This window comes from Periplaneta americana, chromosome 16 (genome assembly GCF_040183065.1).
Source record: "Periplaneta americana isolate PAMFEO1 chromosome 16, P.americana_PAMFEO1_priV1, whole genome shotgun sequence".
Lineage (NCBI taxonomy): Eukaryota > Metazoa > Arthropoda > Insecta > Blattodea > Blattidae > Periplaneta > Periplaneta americana.
The window spans coordinates 33,764,530-33,787,897 of record NC_091132.1 but is presented as its reverse complement, the minus strand read 5'-3'; the positions used below and the strand labels follow the sequence as shown (position 1 = coordinate 33,787,897).

The 23,368-nt window shown below is 35.7% G+C and overlaps 2 protein-coding genes across 4 annotated transcripts in view; one reads left to right on the top strand and one right to left on the bottom strand.

The window, feature by feature from the left end:
- Positions 1 to 10,096, top strand: part of LOC138691143 (uncharacterized) — a 179,976-nt gene extending 169,880 nt beyond the window's left edge. The window contains exons 3-4 of the mRNA XM_069812887.1: positions 2,744 to 3,119; positions 8,742 to 10,096. Of these exons, the coding sequence (XP_069668988.1) occupies positions 2,744 to 3,119; positions 8,742 to 9,880 (1,515 nt within the window). The 3' untranslated portion in view covers positions 9,881 to 10,096. The remainder of the gene's footprint in view (positions 1 to 2,743; positions 3,120 to 8,741) is intronic.
- Positions 10,097 to 19,318: 9,222 nt separating this feature from the next.
- MICAL-like (protein) overlaps positions 19,319 to 23,368 on the bottom strand; it is a 92,681-nt gene continuing 88,631 nt past the window's right edge. For all 3 annotated transcript variants that reach the window (XM_069812864.1, XM_069812865.1, XM_069812866.1), the window contains 2 exons: positions 22,183 to 22,448; positions 19,319 to 19,468 (listed from right to left, as the gene is read on the bottom strand). In XM_069812864.1, coding sequence (XP_069668965.1) covers positions 22,249 to 22,448 — 200 coding nt within the window. In that variant the 3' untranslated portion in view covers positions 19,319 to 19,468; positions 22,183 to 22,248. The remainder of the gene's footprint in view (positions 19,469 to 22,182; positions 22,449 to 23,368) is intronic.

Sequence of the window (23,368 nt, the reverse complement as noted above, 5' to 3'; positions counted from 1 at the left end):
TATAGTACCGTAAAGAATTTGTAGTTTGAAATGTTGGCAAACAAAGAAACAAATAGTAGGGGAGTGATAAAACACAAAAAAGTAGGCTATATAAAGATTAGAGGAAATAAAGTAATCTAATACAATAAAATAGGTATTAATTGACTCACTAAAATTCTATTTCACTAATATTACCTTCACCAAAATGTTTGATCGGAGCCGCCATTTTCAGTCGACTATCTAGTCTATGCGGGAAACAAATGACGATTGCAAAGCATGTTTTATAGTACCGTAAAGAATTTGCAGTTTGAAATGTTGGCAAACAAAATAACAAATGCTAGGGAAGTGATAAAAGCAAACAAATGTTAGAGAAGTGATAAAATTAAACAAATAGTAGGGAAGTGATAAAATTGTGCGATAAGCAGCCATGATTGGTTGAAACACGTCCTTTCGTACAGTTCTATTGGTCAAAAGCAGTATGACGTAGTAAAAGTGTAATAGTCATTATAATCCTCTTCACGCGATTTAGTTCATACATTTCACCTTCTTGGCTATAATATTTTGTCTGGGCGTATGTAATATTTAACTTACTCCTGCGGTGGTTGAGTGGCCAGACCTCTGGCCTGTCACGCAGGCGGCCCGGGTTCATTGAAAAATCTATTTCGGAATATGTATTATATGTCTTTCTCGTGTTAAATTCTATCGTACCTGGTTAACATGTTTCGGTCTGTTGTTGACCTTCTTCAGAACTAGTGACACTTATGGCGGACAAGGTCGCGGTTGGGGTTTTTCTCGGGGTTCTCCCGTTTTTCCCCATATTAGGCATCTACTTCATTTCGTCATCATTTCATAGCATTACCCGATCGCCGGCTGGCGACGCACGGAGGGGGCTGACCTAGGACGAGAGAGGGTTGCCTGCTCGAAACCTGGGTAGGCAGCGACCTTACAGCGACTGAGTCTTAACATTACAACTAGGCAACGTTGCTTAGGCGCGAATGGCTCGTGTTATCCTGGGCGGCTAAAAAGCCGCGATCTCCATGGACTAAGTCACATGAAAAGAGATATAGCACCTTTTGTAAAATAATAATAATAATAATAATAATAATAATAATAATAATAATAATAATAATAATAATAATAATAATAATAATAATAATAAATGTACAGCATGACCTCCATTGCACACTCAAGTCGCTCAAAGAACCGCCATTTAGGAAGTTAGCTACCAACAAACACAGTATTTTTATCACTTATGAGTTTCAATATCATAGCATGAAATTGATATACTTCATTTAGTCGCCGCTAATCCCACATGTGGCTGCATGCGTCATTGAATTTCCATAAGCCACCGGTGACTCAGGTGATAAAGAGTCAGACAGCATTTATTTTTAGTAACTAACCACAACAGTGATTTATTTTTCATCGCTCTCACAACTATAGTTGTTTTTAGCAAGTAAGCCAGACTCATCCAACAATCTTGGGAAAAGCATCCGACAGATATTTACATCAGTATCTTAACAATTAAATGTCCTACCTATTACATTCTCATTGGAGTGATATGATATGATATGATATATGATATGATATGATATGATATGATATGATATGATATGATATGATATGATATGATATGATATATTTCGTCACAGCACTTCTTTACATGTAATGGTGTACCTCACATTTCTGTATCCGGTGCCACCATTAACATATTATTACAATAACACATTATTAGCAGTACACGTCTACACAAATACTCCCAATTGCACTATGTACCTTTTTTTGTTACTTGGTCAATCTCCTCTTCAGTATTTCTCCTACATTTCACTTACTATTCTCTATTTGTTCATTAATCCTAATATATCTGATATTATATACTCCTTTCAAACTCCCCTTTTCCTCTAACTACTATTCACTAAAATCTCAATTTCAATTTTTCTCTATAAATTATCATATTGAACTATTTGTCCTATTTATTCTTTGACCTTTTCTCCTATCTTTCTCTTATATTCATTTACTGTTCCAACGTTCAAATGTTAGTACTAATTTTATGCTGTCACTTGTTCACTTCTCTTAACCCTTTCTCACTATTTTCACTCATTCCTATTTGCGCTCACTTTCACTATCTCACTATTCTGCTTACACTTCATCCATTGTCACTATTCTCACTTCCTATAAATACTTATATTTTATTCTACACATATGCTTATACATTTTCTCTCTCCCCTATACTTCTCAATCTCTTTCAGTTTCACTTTACTTGCACTTTTTGATCACATCCCCACATTTTTTAATCATATCTAATACCTCTGCTATATCCTCAGCTGTCGCAGGTTCTGACCTTTCTTTACTGTTCGTCTCTGCCTTATTTCTGTCTCTGTCTTTCTTTCTATTTATTTCTTCTTCTATTCCTCTTTTATTCCCCCCCCCCACGCTTTCACTTTCACATACTAGATTTCCACTTACATTTGCACCCTTATTCTTTACACTACTTTCTTCCCTATCACTTCCTGACTCTTGGTTTCTCTTTTTATCACCCCTCGTCTTTTTTCTAGCGCCCGTGTTTCTTGTTCCGTTATTGTCAGCATTCCTTCTGGAGTGCGCTAACCTTACCGCCATCGTATGTAGACTAGGAATCCGCTTATGCTGCATGATCACGTTACTGTTTTCTTCTCCTTGCTGTGCCATCGTCTTTACACTTCCTCGTACGTCTCACTGGAATGAGTACATTAACAGTTTCCTAACATAAATGTTCTAAATGTTTCAGTTGCGGCAGATCGTGACAATGAATCCCACGGGGGGCAGGTCTCCTGCATCAACAGGTGGCAGTGGTACAATGCTGCGCATGCTCGGTGCGGCTCAGAAGCGGGAAGTGAAAGCCACGCAGAACTTGTCCATCATAGTACTGTTCTTCATCATCTGTTGGATCCCGCTGTACACCATCAACTGTGTGCAGGCGTTCTGTCAAGATTGTGTAATCCCTCTACCACTGACCAATTTCTGCATTATCCTGTCACACGCCAACTCTGCCGTCAACCCTCTGTTGTATGCTTATCACCTGCGGGACTTCAGGGCTGCACTGAAGAATCTCTTATGTTGCATGTTTGCCTCGAAAGAAGAAAATACAGAGTTTGGCGTTCAAGGTAAACACAATTATTGTCTTATATTGAATTCGTTTTCGAAAGTTACAAAAACGCTTTACTTCAACGTGCAATGTTTTAAAGTTACACAACAGCTTGCAACAGGCCACGTATCGGTATGACCAGGGGCGGCCGGTCCTTAGGGGCCACCGGGGCCGTGCCCCACCAATATTTCGTCCCCCATAATTTTTTTTTTTTTTTTTTTTTTTTTTACATTTAAAATGCGTAGATTTTGTTCAAGACAGTGTACTGGATTCATAATTGTTTCAGTAAATTTCGTCACATTATGTGATGTGTATCGGTAAAGCGTCAAAAATTGTATTACACTAAATAGCCTATTATGAGCTTAGGCCCGATTCAAAGGACCCCACAACTTGAATCACTTTAGCGCTCAACTGCATGGTGAGCGGCGTGTAATGTCGCATTCGCTACCGGCGGAAATTCACGAAGTCTTACGAAGTTATGGTTAGGAGTATATGCTTCGTTGGGGCCCGTCCAAGCTGGCCCGCCTGACGGACGGAAGCAAGTGTCCCAGTTACTTGTTCTGTAAACAACCGCACGGCTAACGGTCTGAGCGAAATACTGAAACAAAGCCTACAACCTTTCAATTTAGAAAATAAACTCATACCTCAAGCATATGATGATGCTGTAGTAATGAGTGGAAACCGGGGCGGCATCCAGACTTTGATGCAGAAAACATTTCCTTATGCAAAATTTGTTCACTGCTACATGTTCATAACGCATTAAAGCATTGAAGTTGTTTTTTTTTTTGCAAATATTATTGGATTCATAGCATTCTTCTCCACTTCATCTAACGCAGTGACCTACTGCGATCTGTGTGCAGTAGGCGCATACCAACCATTTCAGCAATACGATGGAACTTTCAGTCCCGAGTTGTATCCTCCGTTAAGGGAAATAAAGCGGAGCTATTGAAATGCTTCGAAAGGATTGAAGAGGAAGATGACTCAAATGAATGGAATGATATAACAGTGAGAGAAGCTTTTGAACTAAAAAAATTTAAATAATAATGAATTTTTGTTTTTCTAAATTTCTTTTATGACTTGATGAAACATGTTTATATATCTGCAGTGCTCGGTAAAAGTGACACAAGTTTTTTTCCACAAACCTTTTTTGATAATTTATTGACAACTTACGGAACATCTGCTCTCTTGGAAAAAAATACATAAGTATTCCTCCCATTACAATAATTCATACAGAAAAAAATCAAATCGACATAAACCAGTGTAAGTTGTCAATAAATTATCAAAAAAGGTTTGTGGAAACTGACTTATGTCACTTTTCCCGAGCACTGCAGATATTATACAATATAACACAGATGCAAACTGCAAATAGATTGAGAATATCTGACGCATTACAACATTTTGAGTCAGCCTTATTGGAAATAAGAGAGAACACTAACAGATATGAAATAAATGTCGATGATGAAGAACGTTCGTGTCCTCCAAGATAAGGGCTGAAACTCAGTAGGCAAGTAAACCTGTCGTCAGATGCCAAAGAAATATGCGATATCATTATCAACCAATTCAATTACGTTTCCTGCAGTCACATATATTTGGCAGCTTTAATATACTTGATCCAAAGCAATTTTCTTTATACAGAGATAAGTTCCCCACCGACCTGGCTAATATTTTCGTAAAAAATTACAGTCCTTTAATTTCGAAAGAAAAATGTATTAATGAACTATCAGTGATCTATAGAAATGATACATTTAAAGACATTTCCTCTGTGTATGGCTTTTTCAGTTTTTTTTATGGATTACTCCTTTGAAGATTCATTCTCTAAAATGGGAAAATCCCTTCGAATCGCACTAACAACACGTGTTTCAACAGCTGAGTCAGAACGGAGTTTCAGCACATTAAACAGGATAAAAACATTTCTCAGAAACACCATGGGTCAAGATAGGCTGAATTCGTTGGCTTTCTGTTCTATTCTTAAGGAGCATCTCCATCAAATCCCGAACTTAAGAACAGGGTCATGAGAAAAGTTTGCCAGAAAGAAGGACAGACGAGCACATCTTCTTTATAAATAATTCTGCGAATTGGTGAATTTAATGTTGAATTTGCGTTAGTATGTAGGTGGTAATTTTAGTATTATTATTTTAAGTAGAAACAATTAACTAAAATAAAATAAAAAATCTTGGTGCATTATTTAACGCATATCGCAAAATTTGTGAAATATCTACCAATGATCACGAGCCGCCACTGGGTATAACTATCACTCCGCCCGCGAAACATGAGAATTTTCTTTGACACAGTACATGAGGATAGGCCACCAAAGGGGAACAGAGAGGTAGAACTCAAACCGAAAAGGATTCAATCCGGCATCGAAACTGGAATCCGGTGTGGCTTAGTGAAAATGCGTCAGCACGTAGAGCTGAAAACCCGGGTTCGAGTCCCGGTGTCGGAGAGAATTTTTCTCCGTTCTACCCATTCTTCACCATGTGAGATCTTTTTTTTATTACAGTATTATCAATAATTTCTCATTTCATAGCAGTTGCTTGAAATGTTCTCTACTGGCATATAAGCGCAAGTGGTACCTCTTTTATATATTTGAATTTGCACGGAGAGGTTAAAACAAATAACACGCTTCTAAATACATTATTGCTCACAGGTGACCATGTTATATTCGCAACCACAGAAGATGATCATCATAGAGTCCTATTTAAATTGAACTTTATTGCAAATGTATGTGATCTTCAAATACGTACCAAAAAGATCAAGTGATGGGTGTTAAGAGAACAAAAATAATTATTGATAATGAAATTTTGAAGCACGTGAACTGCTTATTTCTTGTATTTGTCTGAATTAAAAAAAAATATTTATGTATTTAGATTATCAATTGAAAATGCAACTTTTTAACATGTGAAACTAAGTAAATGGCCATTGCCTGCCCATTTCTAAATTTCAGTGAGCATCAATTCAAATTCGAATTATGACTAATAATTTATTTATACTTTTCGTTGCGAAATGCTGAAAGTCCACCAATCCAGGTTATCAAGAGCCACACTATTCGAACCGTCTCCGCTGTGAACGAATTAGTTACGAGCGGGTGAAACGAGTGAACCACTAAAGCAAGGTATTATAAATTTTAGCATTTATATAATTTTTAGATGATGATTTTAGTGAATATAAAAATGTAAATATAGCTAGTTTATACAAATTTGTAAAGTATAAATTATATACATATGAAAGGTAAAGCCAACCCCATCACAGGCCAAATCGGTCCAGAGAGTGGCGGGAGATGAGGGCTCCTACCTTTATAATCAATCGCCTTTAATGACAGTAAGGTATATCAGCCCTAGGCACCCGCCGCCTTTATCCCCAAGGAAATGCTTCTCTGCTATTCACTTCTATTAAGGCTCAGTAAACCCCCAGGACCAAAGTGCGACCGTAAGGATTAGATTAATGGAAAAAATCCATAAACTCATCGGGAATCAAACCAGCGACCTCGAGCCTGGCAGTGTTACTCCTTAACCGCGATGCTATCGCGCATCCCTAATTACATATATAATTTAAGTCGAAGGCCGAATATGAGATATTTAGAATATAAGAGTAGAGGGAAAAAATTTGCAAACAACAGGCATAACTGACTGGAAAAAATGTTTGTTTGGTTAGAGTAATCTGGCACAATAATGTTTACTAAAGATTATTTTTTTTGGTCCTACAGAATATATCTGTTATGGTAACAATTAATATTGGAGGAGAAAAATTCGCTCTGACGCCGGAGATCGAATCCGGGTCTACGTACCAAGCACTCTACCTTTGAGCTATGCTGAGGTCCAATCCACAGCACCGGATCGAACTCCCCTCCTCTAGTGTTTTTCCCTTTGTGGCCTGACTCCAAGTTGGGCACGTATGTTGAAATTTATTAAGTCAACTGCCATTATACAAGGAGCGCACTCAGTTGAGTGACTTGGTGGCCGGGATTCCACAGTAATATGCACAGTACAAAAATGTGCACTGTTGCTAGAATTTCGAATCGGATTGGACTTCGGCATAGCTCAATCGTTAGAGCGCATGGTACGTAGAATGAAGGACCCGGGTTCGATCCCCGGCGCCGGAGCGAATTTTTCTCCTCTAATATTAATTGTTAACAATAATGTTTGCTCTGCAGCGAAAAGCCTTCCCGCTTGTAAAGCTAATAATAATAAATCCTATATTGTAAAAATATGCCTTAAGTTTAGAATTACAAATATTATAATAAATGTCTTCCGTAAACAATTCAGAAAACGAATGGTGATCTTATTTGGGATCATATTAAATTATTTCATTCCTGTATATCTTTTAAATTAATTGTTGTGAAACGCGTATAATATTTAATAAAAAGTTTCATCTTAGGCTGGAGCTGCTAATTTAATTTGCAGTATTTGTGTGTGAGAATATCTATTGCGCTTTTATTTACTTTGGTTTGTGAGCAAAATATAATATGAATCGGTTATTGTTGAAAGGAACCAAGTCCACTTTTTAAAGTTTTTAGATAATCGAAAAAAACTATTTTGTGAGTAATCTATCGAAGATTAAACCAAAATATATTGTGCACATAAAATAGAGGCATATAGAATTAGTTTATACTCATAAAAGTATTCACACAGTCATTAGAATCTTTCTAATCTAGAAAGCACGTCATTGGACTTAGTTCCTTTCAAGATGGAAATGCTCTATTTATAAAAATGTAAACACATTTTGGCCTATAAGAACAAATTGGGAATTTATTAATCACCTGCAATGCATGTCTTAAGGAAAAAAATCAAGTATGAAACATTTTACTTGCATGTTGCAGTATAACATACATTATTTTCACAAAATACAAAGAATGTTTACAGTAGTCATACACCTTTGTAATGAGAATAACTCAGAAAACAAAACAACGTTTTTAAAATATCCATACTATTTGATTGAATTAACCAATATATTATTCTTGGGTAAATACAGAACAACAGTACAAATAAATTACTGTTTTCAATAAAATAGGTTTTCGTTTTGTTCCGTTGGCCATTGCAATATTTCATCATAGAAATCTTTGCTATCTCCTGATGTAGTAACATAACGATAAACTTTCCTCACATCTCCTAGTTTGCTTGTTTTGATTGAAACTCGTCCTTCAGGATAGACTTTCTGTAATAGGCTAATAAGATTACAATTTCTCGTGTATTCCGTCTTCCATTACCTGATACTGTTATCAAGTACAGAATAATCAAATCTGAACATTTAATGCGACAAACAACTAGTAATCAACAACCAGTCTCTGCAGACTCATAAAACCCGCGAGAGGCAGAATATACTGTTAGCACAGGGCCGTCAACCTGCAATCTTCGTAGTTCCGTGTTGAAAAGCACTATCTACAGGAGTTAGTTCCTTTCAACACCGAATGACAAGATTGACCACCTCAAATAAAGCACAAGGAATATGAGGAATTAGTTCGTTCCAACACCAACAGATGCAGCTTGCTTTCTACATTACAAATCGATAAAAAAAAAATAAATAAAATTGACAAAAATGTGGACTTAGTTCCTTTCAACAATGAACGATTCTTGCTACACAATCACTATTCTTGCTACTTCTCTCAGAGACCTTTCACATATGTTTTTGTTTATTTTTGCTACAGGTACCAGGTTTGGTTCTCACAACACTCTGCATCACCATGGAGTCACACCTACTAGAAACAACAGCATCCAGTCACTTCAGCAAATCAGAATGCAGCAGCCGCAGCAAATATACACGGACTTCTCCACTGCGACCACCAAACTCAGCACCAGCACCATGATCTCAGGGACTAACCCCAACTTACCTCTTAGCACCATGATAAACAACATGAACACCATTCATCAGAATATTACGGCATTGCCACTCAGTGGCAGTTTCTGTGAAACGCAGCCGAAACGTGTGAGAATGAGGACTCTGACCGAAATGTCCTCAAACTGTGAAGACGAACAAAGTTGTGTGCGTAGAAGAAGTAGTGCAGTTCGAGTCACAGGACAAGTTAATTCAGCATATATTGAAGACTCTTGCACGATTAACAAAAATGGAAAGGAGAGTGACGTCGATAGTGATGATGACGATGTATTCTACTCAACGGCAGTATTACAAAGGACAGCAGAAAATAGTACAAATCCGCATCCAATAAGTGCACAAGAAAACGTAAGTGATATAACTCCTCAATGTGTGGCTTCAAGAAATAGTTTAACTTCCGTGCCCATTGCTGATAAAGATGAGCTTCAACTCAGTTTAAAAAAAGTAGCAGAGCCGGCAGTTCACAGTGTGTTTGAGTTACAACAGTCCAATAACTACCCATGTGAAGACACTGACGTGCATAATATGGCAATAGACGATCATGAAAAGACTGAACTATCACCATGTCATGGTAACGCGAAAGAAATAATAGTAGCGAGCAGTGATCCAAAGAATTGTAGAAATGTGGGTTGCCCGAAGTTAGATTCTCTATATATTACTAGCGATTCTGAGACAGGGGAGGACAATAACAAATCTAGTAATAGTCCTGTGCGAAAAAGTCCTTTAAAATTTGTAGGTGAACTGTTAGTACCTAGTAACAGCAAGAAGTCTCAATGTCTTAAAGAAGACTCTGCTTGCAAGTCATGTGAAATTAAAACAAATGACAATGAATCTACAGACTACTTCGATGAATTCGGTATAATTCAGACAATTAAGGATATGGATACTCATGTCGATGGTAATCTTAGACATAAAAATAATGTAGCCCAAAAGGGGGACGATATGGGAACATAATGTGTACCGGTACTCTTAAATTAACAATTCAAAGAAAGTCAAATGTGCAATTTATTTTCTTTTACTGTTTAAAATTCGTCTAAATGTGTATGTAGAACATATTTAAAAGTGTCATCAAAAGTTATATTTTGTTTTCAGTTATGTGTGAATATAATTGTGCGACAAGTATGATTTTGCATTTTATTTATAATAAATTATAATTTCTGAAGGAACGAATTATTGTACATGTACAGTATACACAATTCAGAATTGAAAGACCTATAAAAATATGGATAGAAAACGGTAGATGTTAACATACACTGGTAAATCAAAAAGATTAACGAGAACATTTTACACTTTTTCTTGGTTAGTCTCTTGGCAATGTTTATATATTTGGTGTTATTTCCAAGAGACAATTAAACATGTGATAAAAGTTTCTTGAAACCAACCGCAAATATTAACAATTCTGTAACAGTAAATTTGGTTTAAGCAATTGAATGTTCTGAGCTCTTCTTTCTGCAGTTTTCTTGTTTCATTTTTAGTACAGAAGAAAGGAATTGAATTTGGTACTGATGGAGCCTCAGTAGCCTATGTTGATTACACATATATCGCAAAAGAAACTTAAGGGTTTAAGAATAAATTCGAAATGTACGAGACCCTGGATATCGAAGAACACTTCAAGAATTACTTTCCCTTTGATCGGTCCATACGCCTGGAGAGTAGGCCACATACCACACGGACGAGGCAGAGAAGTTGCCTACAGAGCATGGCGTTGCCACCCGAAGTTCGGGTATTTTCTGACTCTACTACAGAGCGTTCGCCTACGGGTGGGGCCAGGAAAGCGGCCTGCCTGCGGTGTCGCTTGCAGGAATCGTCTATCTGTAAGCTTCCGCTTTCTATACTATACTCTGTAGGGTTTTAATTTTAAAAGTTTAGCAGCAGTAAAGACTGATGTTTTTGAAACACTAACTTCCTGTGAAACACGTCTTAGAGATTTATTAGGAGAGCGTGTAAATGATGCACTGATTTCATCAATTTTTTCTTCCGTAAATACTCTTTGTTTTCGCTTAAGAATTGTAACATTTATCGATCCTGTTGTCCTTAATTTGTTAACAAGACGTCTAACAGTTTCTCTACCCTGAATTGGATCACCCGGATATTTCACTTCAAATTGCCTACGCATGACTCTGTTTTCACATATGCATCATACATAAAAACTCTTTGTTCAAGCATGAATTTTGCGTTTTGCATTGTTAACAAATTTTACACACACGCTGGATATTTAAGCAACTGTGTCAAGAAACTGCACTGTACGTGTTAAATACTGCAACATCTGGCTCACAACTTGTCGACCTTGATGTCGAGCGTGTCTGAACAACTGCGCGCACAAAGCGACGTATCAATATATGCCGCTTTCCTGGCCCCACCCGTAGGCGAACGCTCTGTATTATATACCAATACCGCGTGTTCAGGTCCATATTTGCGCATGGGCCATATGGGCCCGGGCGAAAAATCGTTAAAAAATAAAAACAAATACATAGAGCTGAAAATAAATGTTTCGATATTTTCCTACTTCGCAGATGTTTGCTTTAGATAGTAGTACATTAAATTGCTGTTACGTGCTACTTTTTTTTTTACAATTTTCTAAATGTCTAGGATTTGAATAAGTTAGTTGGGAGGAAGGGGCGCAAAATTGTTTCGGACCCATGGGCGTAGCACTGTCTACATATGGAGCTGTGTGTTTTCCTAAGTATAAAATATACAAGTTAACATTGCCATAAGAAACCTATGTATAAAAACAATGAAGAAATGACTTATTTAGTGAGCCATATTTAGAAATTAGCAGACTTTGACAATTTGTAAAGCTAGAGAATATCAGAATTTGACTTAGCAACCATAAATGATGTTCTCTTGTGCGTGTACGAGAAAACAGTGAGAATTCCGTATGAGAACATTTGCTCGGTGTCAGCGTAATTGCCACATCTCGTTGGACTGAACTCAAACGAAATTGTGTTGCTGTTCTTTGAGGAAAGCTTTAAACTAATTTCTGTTCGGAAAGATTGAAATTAATTAAAATAGTATTGAGAATAGTAACAATTCGTTTCAATTTAAAAACATTGATAAAAGTGGTATTGCACAAATCTGCAACAGGCCAGAAACCCGGCACTCCTATGACTGCTAACAGTGCTCATGTTTAACTACTTTACGTGAAAAATGTAGTCGAAACTAAACACATTTTATAACTATACCGGCTAGTTGCTAACAATAGGAACAATTGGTAATAATAAAATAGCATAAAACGTCCGTACATTAAAATTAATGATAGGCCAATAATATAATTAAAATGTTTGTCATAAATACAATTTCAGCAGTGGCGTTTCCTAAAATTTCATAAGTGAAAGCAACCATAGCTAATCAGAATGAAAAAAAAATACATTATATCTTAAACTTACCTTCTATTTGAAGTGAAGAGTTATTCTTCTCTCTTGTTTCACGAAGTCGACAATAACGTCATCGTAAAGATTTCAATTCCTAAGAAATGTCTCTATTTGTTTCAGAGTCCGAAACCTACTCGTATATTCAGGGGATAAGTTAATAAGTCGGAACTGTCAACACAAGTTCGAAAAGTTCAATAGGCACTATATAATAAATTCGTTAATAAAATTGAAAAAATCACAGACTCTCTTCTTGGTGCACTGTTGTATTGAGAATCACATCATAGAAGTTCTCACTCAACAAGGCAGATGAATCTTGTGGAAATGAAGTGTTGACCGATGAAAGAATTTTGAAGTTTTTAAATTGTCAAATATTGAACCTGTTTACACAATTTCAATTTTAAATCTGTGATAGTGTATTTTAAGTCACTTCCATCACTAAGATACAATGATTTGCTACTCAGCTAACTTGTATAAGAACTTTTCAACTCATAGATTCTTTGAACCCAGAATCCTATGCAGTTTTAATTGAAACAGATTGTCAGTTGAAATAAAAAAAATGGTAAAAGTGGTGTTGCGCAAAGTTGCAACCACGCCAGAAACCGCCACTGCCATGACTAGCTAAATGTTCGCGTTTAACTGCAGTACTTATAAATTATTTAACATGAAAAGTGTGGTCGAAAACAACTAGACAAATTTAATTTGTTACTTAACAATATTTCCAGAAATCCTATTGATGAAGTTAATACTTCTTCTTCCCAATCATCAACACACTCAAGAATGGTTTTAAACAAATCCATGAGAGGTTAACGAAATTTGAATACCTAGCGTTCGAGCTAAATCAATATATCATTGTACCATAATTCTTTCGCAATCTCATAGAACATGGTTCCCTACACCCTTCTTGCACTCAAACAGAAGCAGCTTCGTTGTCCCTGATGCTCATAAACCTGTTTGGAAAAGCACATCCGTATGAACTTCAATATAATTTTTTATGCTATCCTCCATATTATACCCCAGATCACAGATATATGATCTAGGATTATACGTATGATTTTCGCTTCAAAATGCATTAATTTCCGCAGTTACATAGAGTGGAAGTAATAATTGTACAGGTTTTAACAGCTCATTCCTTGGATAGAGCACAACAAAATAATCTAATATGATTAGTCCCAAATGAATACTTTTCGCAGAAAAAAAACATATAATTTTTTACTCGTATCGTAAGAGAAACTGATAAGAAATAATTTATCCCTTTGCAGATTTTCAATAAAATGGACGGTTTTTCTTTTCTTTTTTTTTTTATTCTTAAAAAAACTTGTATAAAACTGCGTTTTTAAAGTCCACTTCTCAGTTATTTCTTTAATTTATGTCGAAAATGTTCGATTGATTCTCAACAAAGAATGCATGCACCCTGAACCAAATAACCAAAAACCGAAGATGACGTATGTAGGCCTACGAAACCCATGTTGTAAAGGATTGCCGTTCTTTCTATAACAACACCCTTGCCCTGCACTTCCATATCCCTCCTAAGGGCTTGTCCCATGCAACAGTTACACCCCTCCTACAACTTGTAGTGGGCTCGTCCTATCGCGCATGCGAAATCGGACAGAGGCTGTTCTTGTGGGTGCAAGAAGGACGTAAGTATGGAACATATGTTTTATAAAAAGTATATGATTGCCAATTCCTCTTTGTAAAACTGAATAATTTCTTTACCTGGGTCAAATTTGTCTACAAATATTAGTTTTCAAGACTTCATTATTATTCTTATTTAAGGAATTATCTTAACTCATGATCAATGTTTTTAATTTACGAGTGCACTGCAATTGATTTTTACGTGATGAGTGTATTTAATTACTTTATGAATATTACTTTAATTTACGTAAATTCTACTTGTTCCTAACATTATGGCTTATGATGTTATAATGTTGATCACTGCATCCATTATGGAATAAGATGCATGATAATAAAATTATTATGCGAACCTGTTTGCATTATAGTTTAATGTTACTTTCACATCCTACCAATCATTCAATGCTGATACATAGTTTTATGTTGGTCTTACACAGGTTTTGATATTTCTGCCTATCTTTCTCAATTATTTGCCTCTTTTGTGAGTGTCTGAAAGTACTACAAAAACCCGTTAGTCAACACTTCAAACACTATGCGAAGTTCTATAACAATGAAACTAGTTGTTCCAGTATTCATAAAAAATGAAGTGTCTTTAATTGCACTAAACCCACATTACTTTCACAATAAAACACTCCATAACACAGAAATTATTAATATGTAAGAATTAAACAAACACAAATACTATATACTTCACTTATTCACACGTCAACGCAATCCACAAAATCGGAACAATTGAAATCTTCGAAAGTTAGTTAAAAAAATCGATTACCACTATTTCGCATATCGATATTAATGATAATCGACTCACTATCATCCCCATCTGCAGGCGATTTGGATGAACTTCGCCGTTATTCGCTAGAAAAAAGTTTAACATTCAAATTAGACCTACAGGAATTAAAGCAAGAGGTAGAATAAATAAAACATTTTCTCTATTAAAATCGCCTAATTCATAGTGTTCTGCCCAAGGGCAGTTCTTTCATTGCAAACCCAGCACCTTCATCAGTAGGCAGTTTCTTCTTAGCCAGTGGCCCAGCCAATTTCTTTTTCTCTTCCTGATCAGTTTCTGCATTATTCTTTTTTCACCCACTCTTTCTAGCACAACTTCATTTCTTATTCTGTCTGCCCATTTCACACGCTCCTTTCTTCCCCATACCTACATTTCAAATGCTTCTAGTTGCTTCTCTTCACTTCATCGTAATATCCATGTTTCTGCCCATATGCCACTCTTCACACAAAGCATTTCACTAGTATCGTCCTTAGTTCTTTTCCAGAGATTCGTAGATGATGTTCCTTTTTCTATTAAAACCTTCCTTTTCCATTGCTATCCTTCTTTAGACTTCTTGGCAGCAGCTCATGTTACTACTTATAGGCTTACCAAGCTCAAGTATTTGAAGCTGTCCACTTGCTTTGCTGGCTCATTTCGAATTCACAAGATTAGGCCTACCTTCTTTACTTTTTTTTTTTTTTTTTTTTTCCAATAACTATGGACTTCGTCTTGTTTGCATGTCTTCATCCCATACTGGTCATAGCTGTCATTTAGCTCCAGTAGCATATCCCTTAGTATCATCTCCTCTTCTGCTAACAATGCCATATCATCAACAAATCTTATGCACTTTATTATTCTTCCTTCTCCTATCACCCCTCACATTCTGAAAATAGTTCTTCACTAAATTTTTGAAGTAGATGTTGAAAGGGGTAGGTGATAAAGGGCATCCTTCCCATACTTCTCTCCTTATTCCACAATATTACAATGTTCAGATTTACAGAAGTATAAACAATTACAATGTTCAGATTTACAGAAGTATTATATAAATTTTAAAGGAGAAAAAGTTCGTCTAAAGGGCTGGATTTGGGAAGAGTACCTAAAACGCTCATTGTATTTCTGCATTGAATAGCTATAGTATATGCCTACTTAAGCGTTGAAGCAAATAAATAATTAGTGCAATGGCGATCACCAGTAATGGAGATCAAAATGTGGCCGATTTGAGATACCTGATCTTTAGCATCATGACTCCAAGGACCGAAGGTCTCCACAGCGAAGGGAATAAAGATATAATGTCTAAAATATGTGCATATTTATTGACTTTTTTCTTCACAGCTAACCCAGCAGCAGACACTGCACATCTGGAAGTATTCGGCAAGTGAGATGGAGCTAGAGTGTCAACACAAGTGGAGTCCCAAATTAAAGATTTTCCTCTAGACCATGGTATATTTCTTCTTCTATCCTATCGTTTCATATAAATGTTATAGAATGACCTCCTATCTTCCCAATCCATATTTGTTTTCTTCAGGATTCCCATAAGTTTATTCCAACCCACTCTATCAAAAGCCTTTTCCAGGTCCACAAATACTATATACATTTCTTTATTTTCCTCTAGGTATCTTTCACCAATTTTTCGTAGCAGTCCAATTGCATCTCTCGTACATTTTCCCTTCCTGAAGCCAAACTGCTCTTCTTCCAATTCTCCTTCTATCTTAGAAAATAGATGTCAATTCAGTATTTGCAAGAGAATCTTTGCCGAGTGCAATATCAGACTGCTAGTCCTGAACTCATTCATTTCTTAGCATTACTTTTCTTCAGTATTGGCAGCAACACTGTCTCCATGAAATCTTCAGGCCATTTGCCTTTCTCATATATTTCATTGCATAATGTTAGAATTTCCTTCTTGTCTTTACCCAAGCATTTCACTAATTCAATGGGGATTCCATCAACTTCTGTTGCTTTCCCATTCTTTATTTCCCTATTAGAAAATAATTTTGCTGTATAAAATGTTATTTCGCCAATCCTCTCACACTTTATTTTATTTACATTAAAGTAGTCATTTTTGGGTTATAAATGTTGATACACTAATATAATTTCGATTTAACACTTCCACAGATTCTTTACATAATACATTTTTCTTATTGTTGTTTTCTTACTATTACATATTTTTAGTTAGAGGAGCTTAATGGTCTACATCAACTACTTAATAATGCATTATGCAACGAGTCTATAATGGCAGTAATTAAGACACGAAGATGTTTATGAAACGAGCGCGAGTTTCATAATTTTCATACGATCGTCTTAATTACCATTATAGGCAAGTTTCATACGACTTTTTATGCTCGACCATATTTCTAACTTAAAATTATTCATAAGTATTCATGTTACTGTTATGTAAGTGAGTGCAATAGCCTACTTCATAAATTGCGAGATGTGCGCAGACGCGAAAATATTGATTTTTTCCGGGAAACGAATATCGACAACCTTGATATAATCTAGAGAGTAAGATAAAAATTATCTTGATATAACCTTGAAATTGAATTGGACATTGAAAAACGAGATGACAAATTGAATTTATTTGAATATTATTTACAATTAACGCTAATTAGTATAGTAACAGAACATAACCTTCTGCAACAGTATTGGATTTCCAGCCTTCGTGACTTTTCCTAGTTGTCTTTCGATTGCATACCCGAGAATAATCGAAAACCTGAACTTTAATGAATAGGTGTACTTTAATGACATGCATTAAAGGACTGCTACCAGGTGTATAATTACTACATTTCGGCATGGTCGAGCATAAAAAAAATATGAGCACAAAGGATATTTACATTGCATTTTACTTAATTCCATAGCGAACTTTCTCAGAACTCTACATGACCCCCATTGCGCATTCTGCACAACTCATAATAACGATGATGCAAGTCAGACCAAGTCCATTGTAACATCAGAGGGGTGATTTGTTGGAAAGCTTGAGTAATTTTTATCCTTAGGTCGTCAATGTTCCTGGGTTTCTGTGAATATACAGTGTCTTTAACAAAACCCCACACGAAGAAGTCAAGAAGGGTTAGATCTGGGGAGCTTGGGGGCCAAACAATTGGTCCATCACCACACCACATACAACTGAAAGCTGCATTTAGAATATGATGAACCTTCCATGCCCAGTGAGAGGGTGAACCATCTTGCTGGAATACAATGTTCATTTTGTTGTCTTCCTCGAGTTGAGGCAATAGAAACAACTGCAACATATCCAAGTAAGATCCATAGCATATTGTCTTTTCTGCTAAGAAGAATGGTTCATACACTTTATTGCAGCTCACTCCACCCCATACATTAACTTTTGGACTTGATCTTTCAAGTTCGTAGAAGACGTGAATTTTCTCTTGCCCAAATAATGCAATTGTGTGTGTTTACTCTCCAGTTCATATGAAAAGTCGCTTCATCTGTAAATAGCCATTTGTTTAAGAAGCCATCATCTTCTGCAATCTGTTGGCACACTATGGATGCAAAATTAAAACGATGATCCTCATACCGTAAGGCTTGTAGCTTTCAGATACTCTCAAACAATAAGCTGACAGGACATATATGGCACAAGCACCTCTGCTGACAGTCGTCTTAAACTTTCGTATGACTCCTTGTCATGGCTTCAGAAATAGCTGCTTCTCATACTGGGTTTCGCCTGCGATTTCCTGCATATTTTTTTAACACAGAACCTGTCTCTACAAATGTTCCATACCACAACATTATGTTGTTGCTGTTTTCTAATGCCAGGCATTTGACAATAAAGTCATTTGACCTCTTACACTCCAATATTTTTCAAAGATATTGTCATGGTTAACCACTGACGCACAGATTTTGAGATGTTCTGAATCCATTTTTTGATTTGAGCTGCACAATGGACAGTTAGGAGACTGATATATTCCAATTCTATGCAGATGATTGGCCAAAAAGTCATGGCCTATTGCCAATCTAAATGCAGCTACAGACAATTTGCGTGGTAAATCGGGAATCAACTGTGGATTATGATGCAGAGAGTTCCATTTTTTCCCTTGAGATTGTGTTATCAAATTTTGTTTGTTGAAGTCTAAGTATGTAGATTTAATAAATCTTTTCACAGAGTAATACAACATTATGGAATCGTATTTAAGTAGCCTACATTACATACACCATACTCACGTCGAAATTCATCACTGGAATTGGAATGTTTGAGATCTCTAGATAAGCCACTCAAAAGGAATACTCAGGTCAACAATGGAAAAGACGAAACATAATAACGGCTCCTTCAACACTGTGGTATGTTGTAACAACTGAATATTAATAAAACCAAGAAAAATTATTTAAAAAAAAGTGATAGGAATACAATTTCCTAATGTGTATCTGGTTTTGTTACACAAAAAATGAAACGTACATTTCAGAAAATGACATGTTACAAATATTTACTGATCTTCACATTGTGAAATTCAAATGACACAATTTGGAAAAGACGCACACAACGAAATTAAATATAAATTATTTTTCAGAATTATTTCTATGTCCGATTAGCTTATGAAGTTCAATCTTTAGGAAAAATCCTGCAGGATACGTTCATTGCTAAAAATAAAAGCAGTAAAGAAACGAATAACTCATGAATATGAAAATAACTATTTAATTACCTTGTATCCTGTACATAATTTTTTTCACAAAGATAATATGTACAATAAATAAATATTTAAAAATCACATAAAACACATATTTTTATGCCTATATATATATATATATCTTCCAGGAAAGATTCAGCACCTGCAACAGAAATATTATGACAATTACATAACAACATAAATTACACTGTCAATACAGTAAAATTCCTCGTAACCAGCACTTAATTAACTGGCAATACCAAAACAACGGCACTTTTGGGGCAAAAAAAAAGTGTACCAAACAATGAAAAAAAAATTGAAACTTTCACTTTGCCACAGCCTGGACTGTCAATGTTACCACATTAGGAAGTTCGCACAAACTTTCATGTTCAGACATTCGAACCTAAAATTGATGTATTATTTGTGTGTGTGTGTGTTTTAATAAGAAAACACACACAGATTTTATGTTATTTAATTATGGTCAACTGAGTGAGAAATAAGCTTCACGTGGCTGTAGATTCAACAGATGGCATTGTAAAACACTAACAGATATGTATTTTTAAGTATTTATTCAATTATTCGGTAAAATCTCGTTTCTGGAACTAGCCTGGTTCCTTTGGTGACGGTTAAGAGGGATTCTACTATATTACAAAATGTTATAAAATATTTTAAGTACCACCACATTTCATATTCAATTGAAATTCTTTACAACATTGCAATCAAGTGAATGTTCTTCCATTGTTCTGCGAAATAAATCCTTTGTATCAATAGTTATTCAATGTTAAAATTAGTATTAAAACTTAATATTAAGACATTAGAGACAACGGCAATTCGGAAGGTGGTAGTCTGCTAGCGTTTGCATCGAGAGAGACAGATAGAGAGAGCAAGGCAGCATACAACATTGCCACATCATACTTCACTCGCATGTGTAGTACAAATAGCGTAGGAGAGAATTTAAATTATCAAAAGACAATAATGACCTTAGCCATTGGTTACTGTAAACATGACATCAAACATAAACTCTTTCCTTCACTAACAGAATTCTTTGCAAGGTTCTCAATCCCACACCACATGCTTCTGCAGTCGTTTCTTGCACATTGGCAACGTTGCAGCCAGCATCAAGATGGCCGGCAGCGTTCTGCTTGTCAACGTTTTTAAAATAATTATACACCTTAAACAATATTTTCCGCGCCTGCCTGTGCAATACTTGTATTTTTACAGTCTCTTCTTCTATTTATTTATCTTACATACACACAGTAAATGTTAGTTTTACTTATTCAATGTACTGAAACACTCACATGTAAAAAACGAACTCGGGAAGTACTTGTTACAGACTGATTCTGATTGGTTCTACTTGTACAAGCTTGTGACGTCACGTACTAGAAATGCTACGGCGCATATAGTAGCTGACTGCCTTCCGAACTGCCGTCTAGTCTAGCAAAAAAAAAAAAAAAAAAAAAAAATCTTTATTTGTGCATGAATTTTTATATTACCCCTAAAAGTTTGTAACAAAGTCAATGAAACATCCTGCAGACGCGGAGGTATTCTGGATCAGTTCATTAGAGGAACGCCTCACCTAAAGGAGTGTTATAGCGTAAGTCTTATATCTGACTTGTGTGCAATAAGACATAACACGGTGGTCTGCAGCACAGAGTTCCCAGTACAATGTACTTCAAAGTTTTGAGTGGTTTAGATATTTATGTTTCATAAGTTTATCATTTTTTTTCTGCATTAGAGTGCTCTATTCTTCTTTGAGTTAGTGTGCGGAAGAGAAGACAGAACTGTTCAGTATTATGCAGAGGTTAAACTGCTAACAGTAGGAACTCGAGCGGAGAGGTAAGATTTGTTGAGTATGACAGTCCTTGTCACCACAAACTGTGCTCCAGCATGTTATGTTTCTACACAGCTCTCCCTATCTCTATTAACAGTTCTACCCTGCATTGAAGGAGTGGTCAGGTCTAAAAATACATCTGTAAGCTAGGACAAATGATCACTTTCTTGGTGTGATTAGCATAAAACGTAAATTTCAGAGAAAGTTTCGAAATATATTTTATGCTCTACCATGCCGAAATGTAGTAATTATATACCTGGTAGCAGTCCTTTAATGCATGCCATTAAAGTACACCTACTCATTAAAGTACAGGTCTTCAGCCAATGACAAGTCAGCTTTGTACCGTTATATCGATTATTCTCGGATATGCAATCGACAGACAATTAGCGAAAAGTCACGGAGGCTGGAAATCCAATACTGTCGCAGAAGGTTATGTTCTGTTACTATAATAATTAGCGTTAATTGTAAACAATATTCAAATAAATTCCATTTGTCATCTCGTTTTTCAATTCTAAATCATTTTCCAGGTTATATCAGACTAATGTTCATTCTTATTCTGTGCCAAGGTCAATGATATTCGGCCTCGGAAAAAATCAATACTTTCGCGTCTGCGCACATCTCACAATTCAGGTCAGTTCGCACATAACCATAAAAATACCTAATTTTCAATACTTTCAAGTTAGAAATATGGTCGAGCATAAAAAGTCGTATGAAACTTACCTATAATGGTAATTAAGACGCTCATATGAAAATTATGAAACTCGCTTGCGCTCGTTTCATAAACAAACATACTTGCGTCTTAATTACTACCATTATAGGCTCGTTGCATAATGTACTATTTTCGCAGCATCACAATATTTTGTGTTTATATTTCTTGTATTATAGTATGTAATTAGCATTCTTTATATATAATTTTTCAGTACAAAAAAAAACGCATTAGAGATATTGCAATGACAAGGAGAGATTTTACTGCATACTATTACTATTTAGACTATATCAACACTGCATCTACATGTCCATTAAACGAAATAAAATCTGGTACTTACCTTAAAATATAAGCAAAATAAAATTCTTGCTTAAAAGATAATTGTCACTATTTAAGTCAGAGTATTTCAGAACCATTTCCTCTTTGTCTTTTTCTCCTTCATATGTTTAGGTACAGCTTCTTCTCTTTCGTCTATGTCCTTATCTACATCAAGAGCCACCTTCATAACTCTTTTATATATATTTTTCTCTTTGTCTTTTTTCTTTTTCTTCTGCTTTCCAGAATGTGGTTTTATAACTTCATCCTGATGTAAAGTCTTCCCTCTTGCTGAAAATTTAAAACACATCCAAATAAAAGCTATTTTTTCTTAATTTATAATGTGGTTATTTCAGAAGATAGCCATTCATTCATTCATTCATTCATTCATTCATTCATTCATTCATTCATTCATTCATTCATTTATTTTATTCCATAGATCTTACATGAGCAATGAAGCTTTAAGATGTGGAACAAGTCAAAATTTTACAATATTACAATTACAATTTTTACAAATTTTTATATAGTTTTACAATTTAGTAATTTTCTACAATTTTTACAATTTTTTGCAATTTTTTACAATATTTTGGCGAGATGTAGTGAGATGAGGTGAGGTCCGAGGATCTGCCAAAATATTACCCGGCATTTGCCTATTGGTTTGGGGAAAACCTCGGAAAAACCCAACCAGGTAATAAAATCAAAGGGGGTAATCTAATCAAAGGGGTTGATGCCAAGGACTCGTCATACACCATCCGGCTTCAGTCCCATGGCTGTGGAAAACCTCAGAAGAAACCAAAGACCAAAGTGGGATCCAACCCAAGCCCGAACGCAGCTCTGGATCAGCAGCCCAGCAGATGTCAAAGAAGATTGTGCAGTTGGAAATAATTCTGGATGGAATTCAAGGAAGTCAGTAAAAATGTACTAACTCTTTAACTTTGATCTCGATATAATGTACAGTGTGTCCACAGAAACATTCAGTGATTATAAACTGCTATAATTTTGTAAACATGCGTATTACGAAATTCATACTGGTGCCATTAGAAAGAATAGTTGAAAAAATGTCAGAGGATGTGTGATTATAATTTGTTGATGGAAAACAATAGATGTCAGCATAAGAAAAAGAAAATGCTGTTTCTGCTCTTTCACTTGTCATAGAAGCAAATTGTGTTAAATGGTGTGAATATTTACATTTAAACTCAGTGTGAATTCTG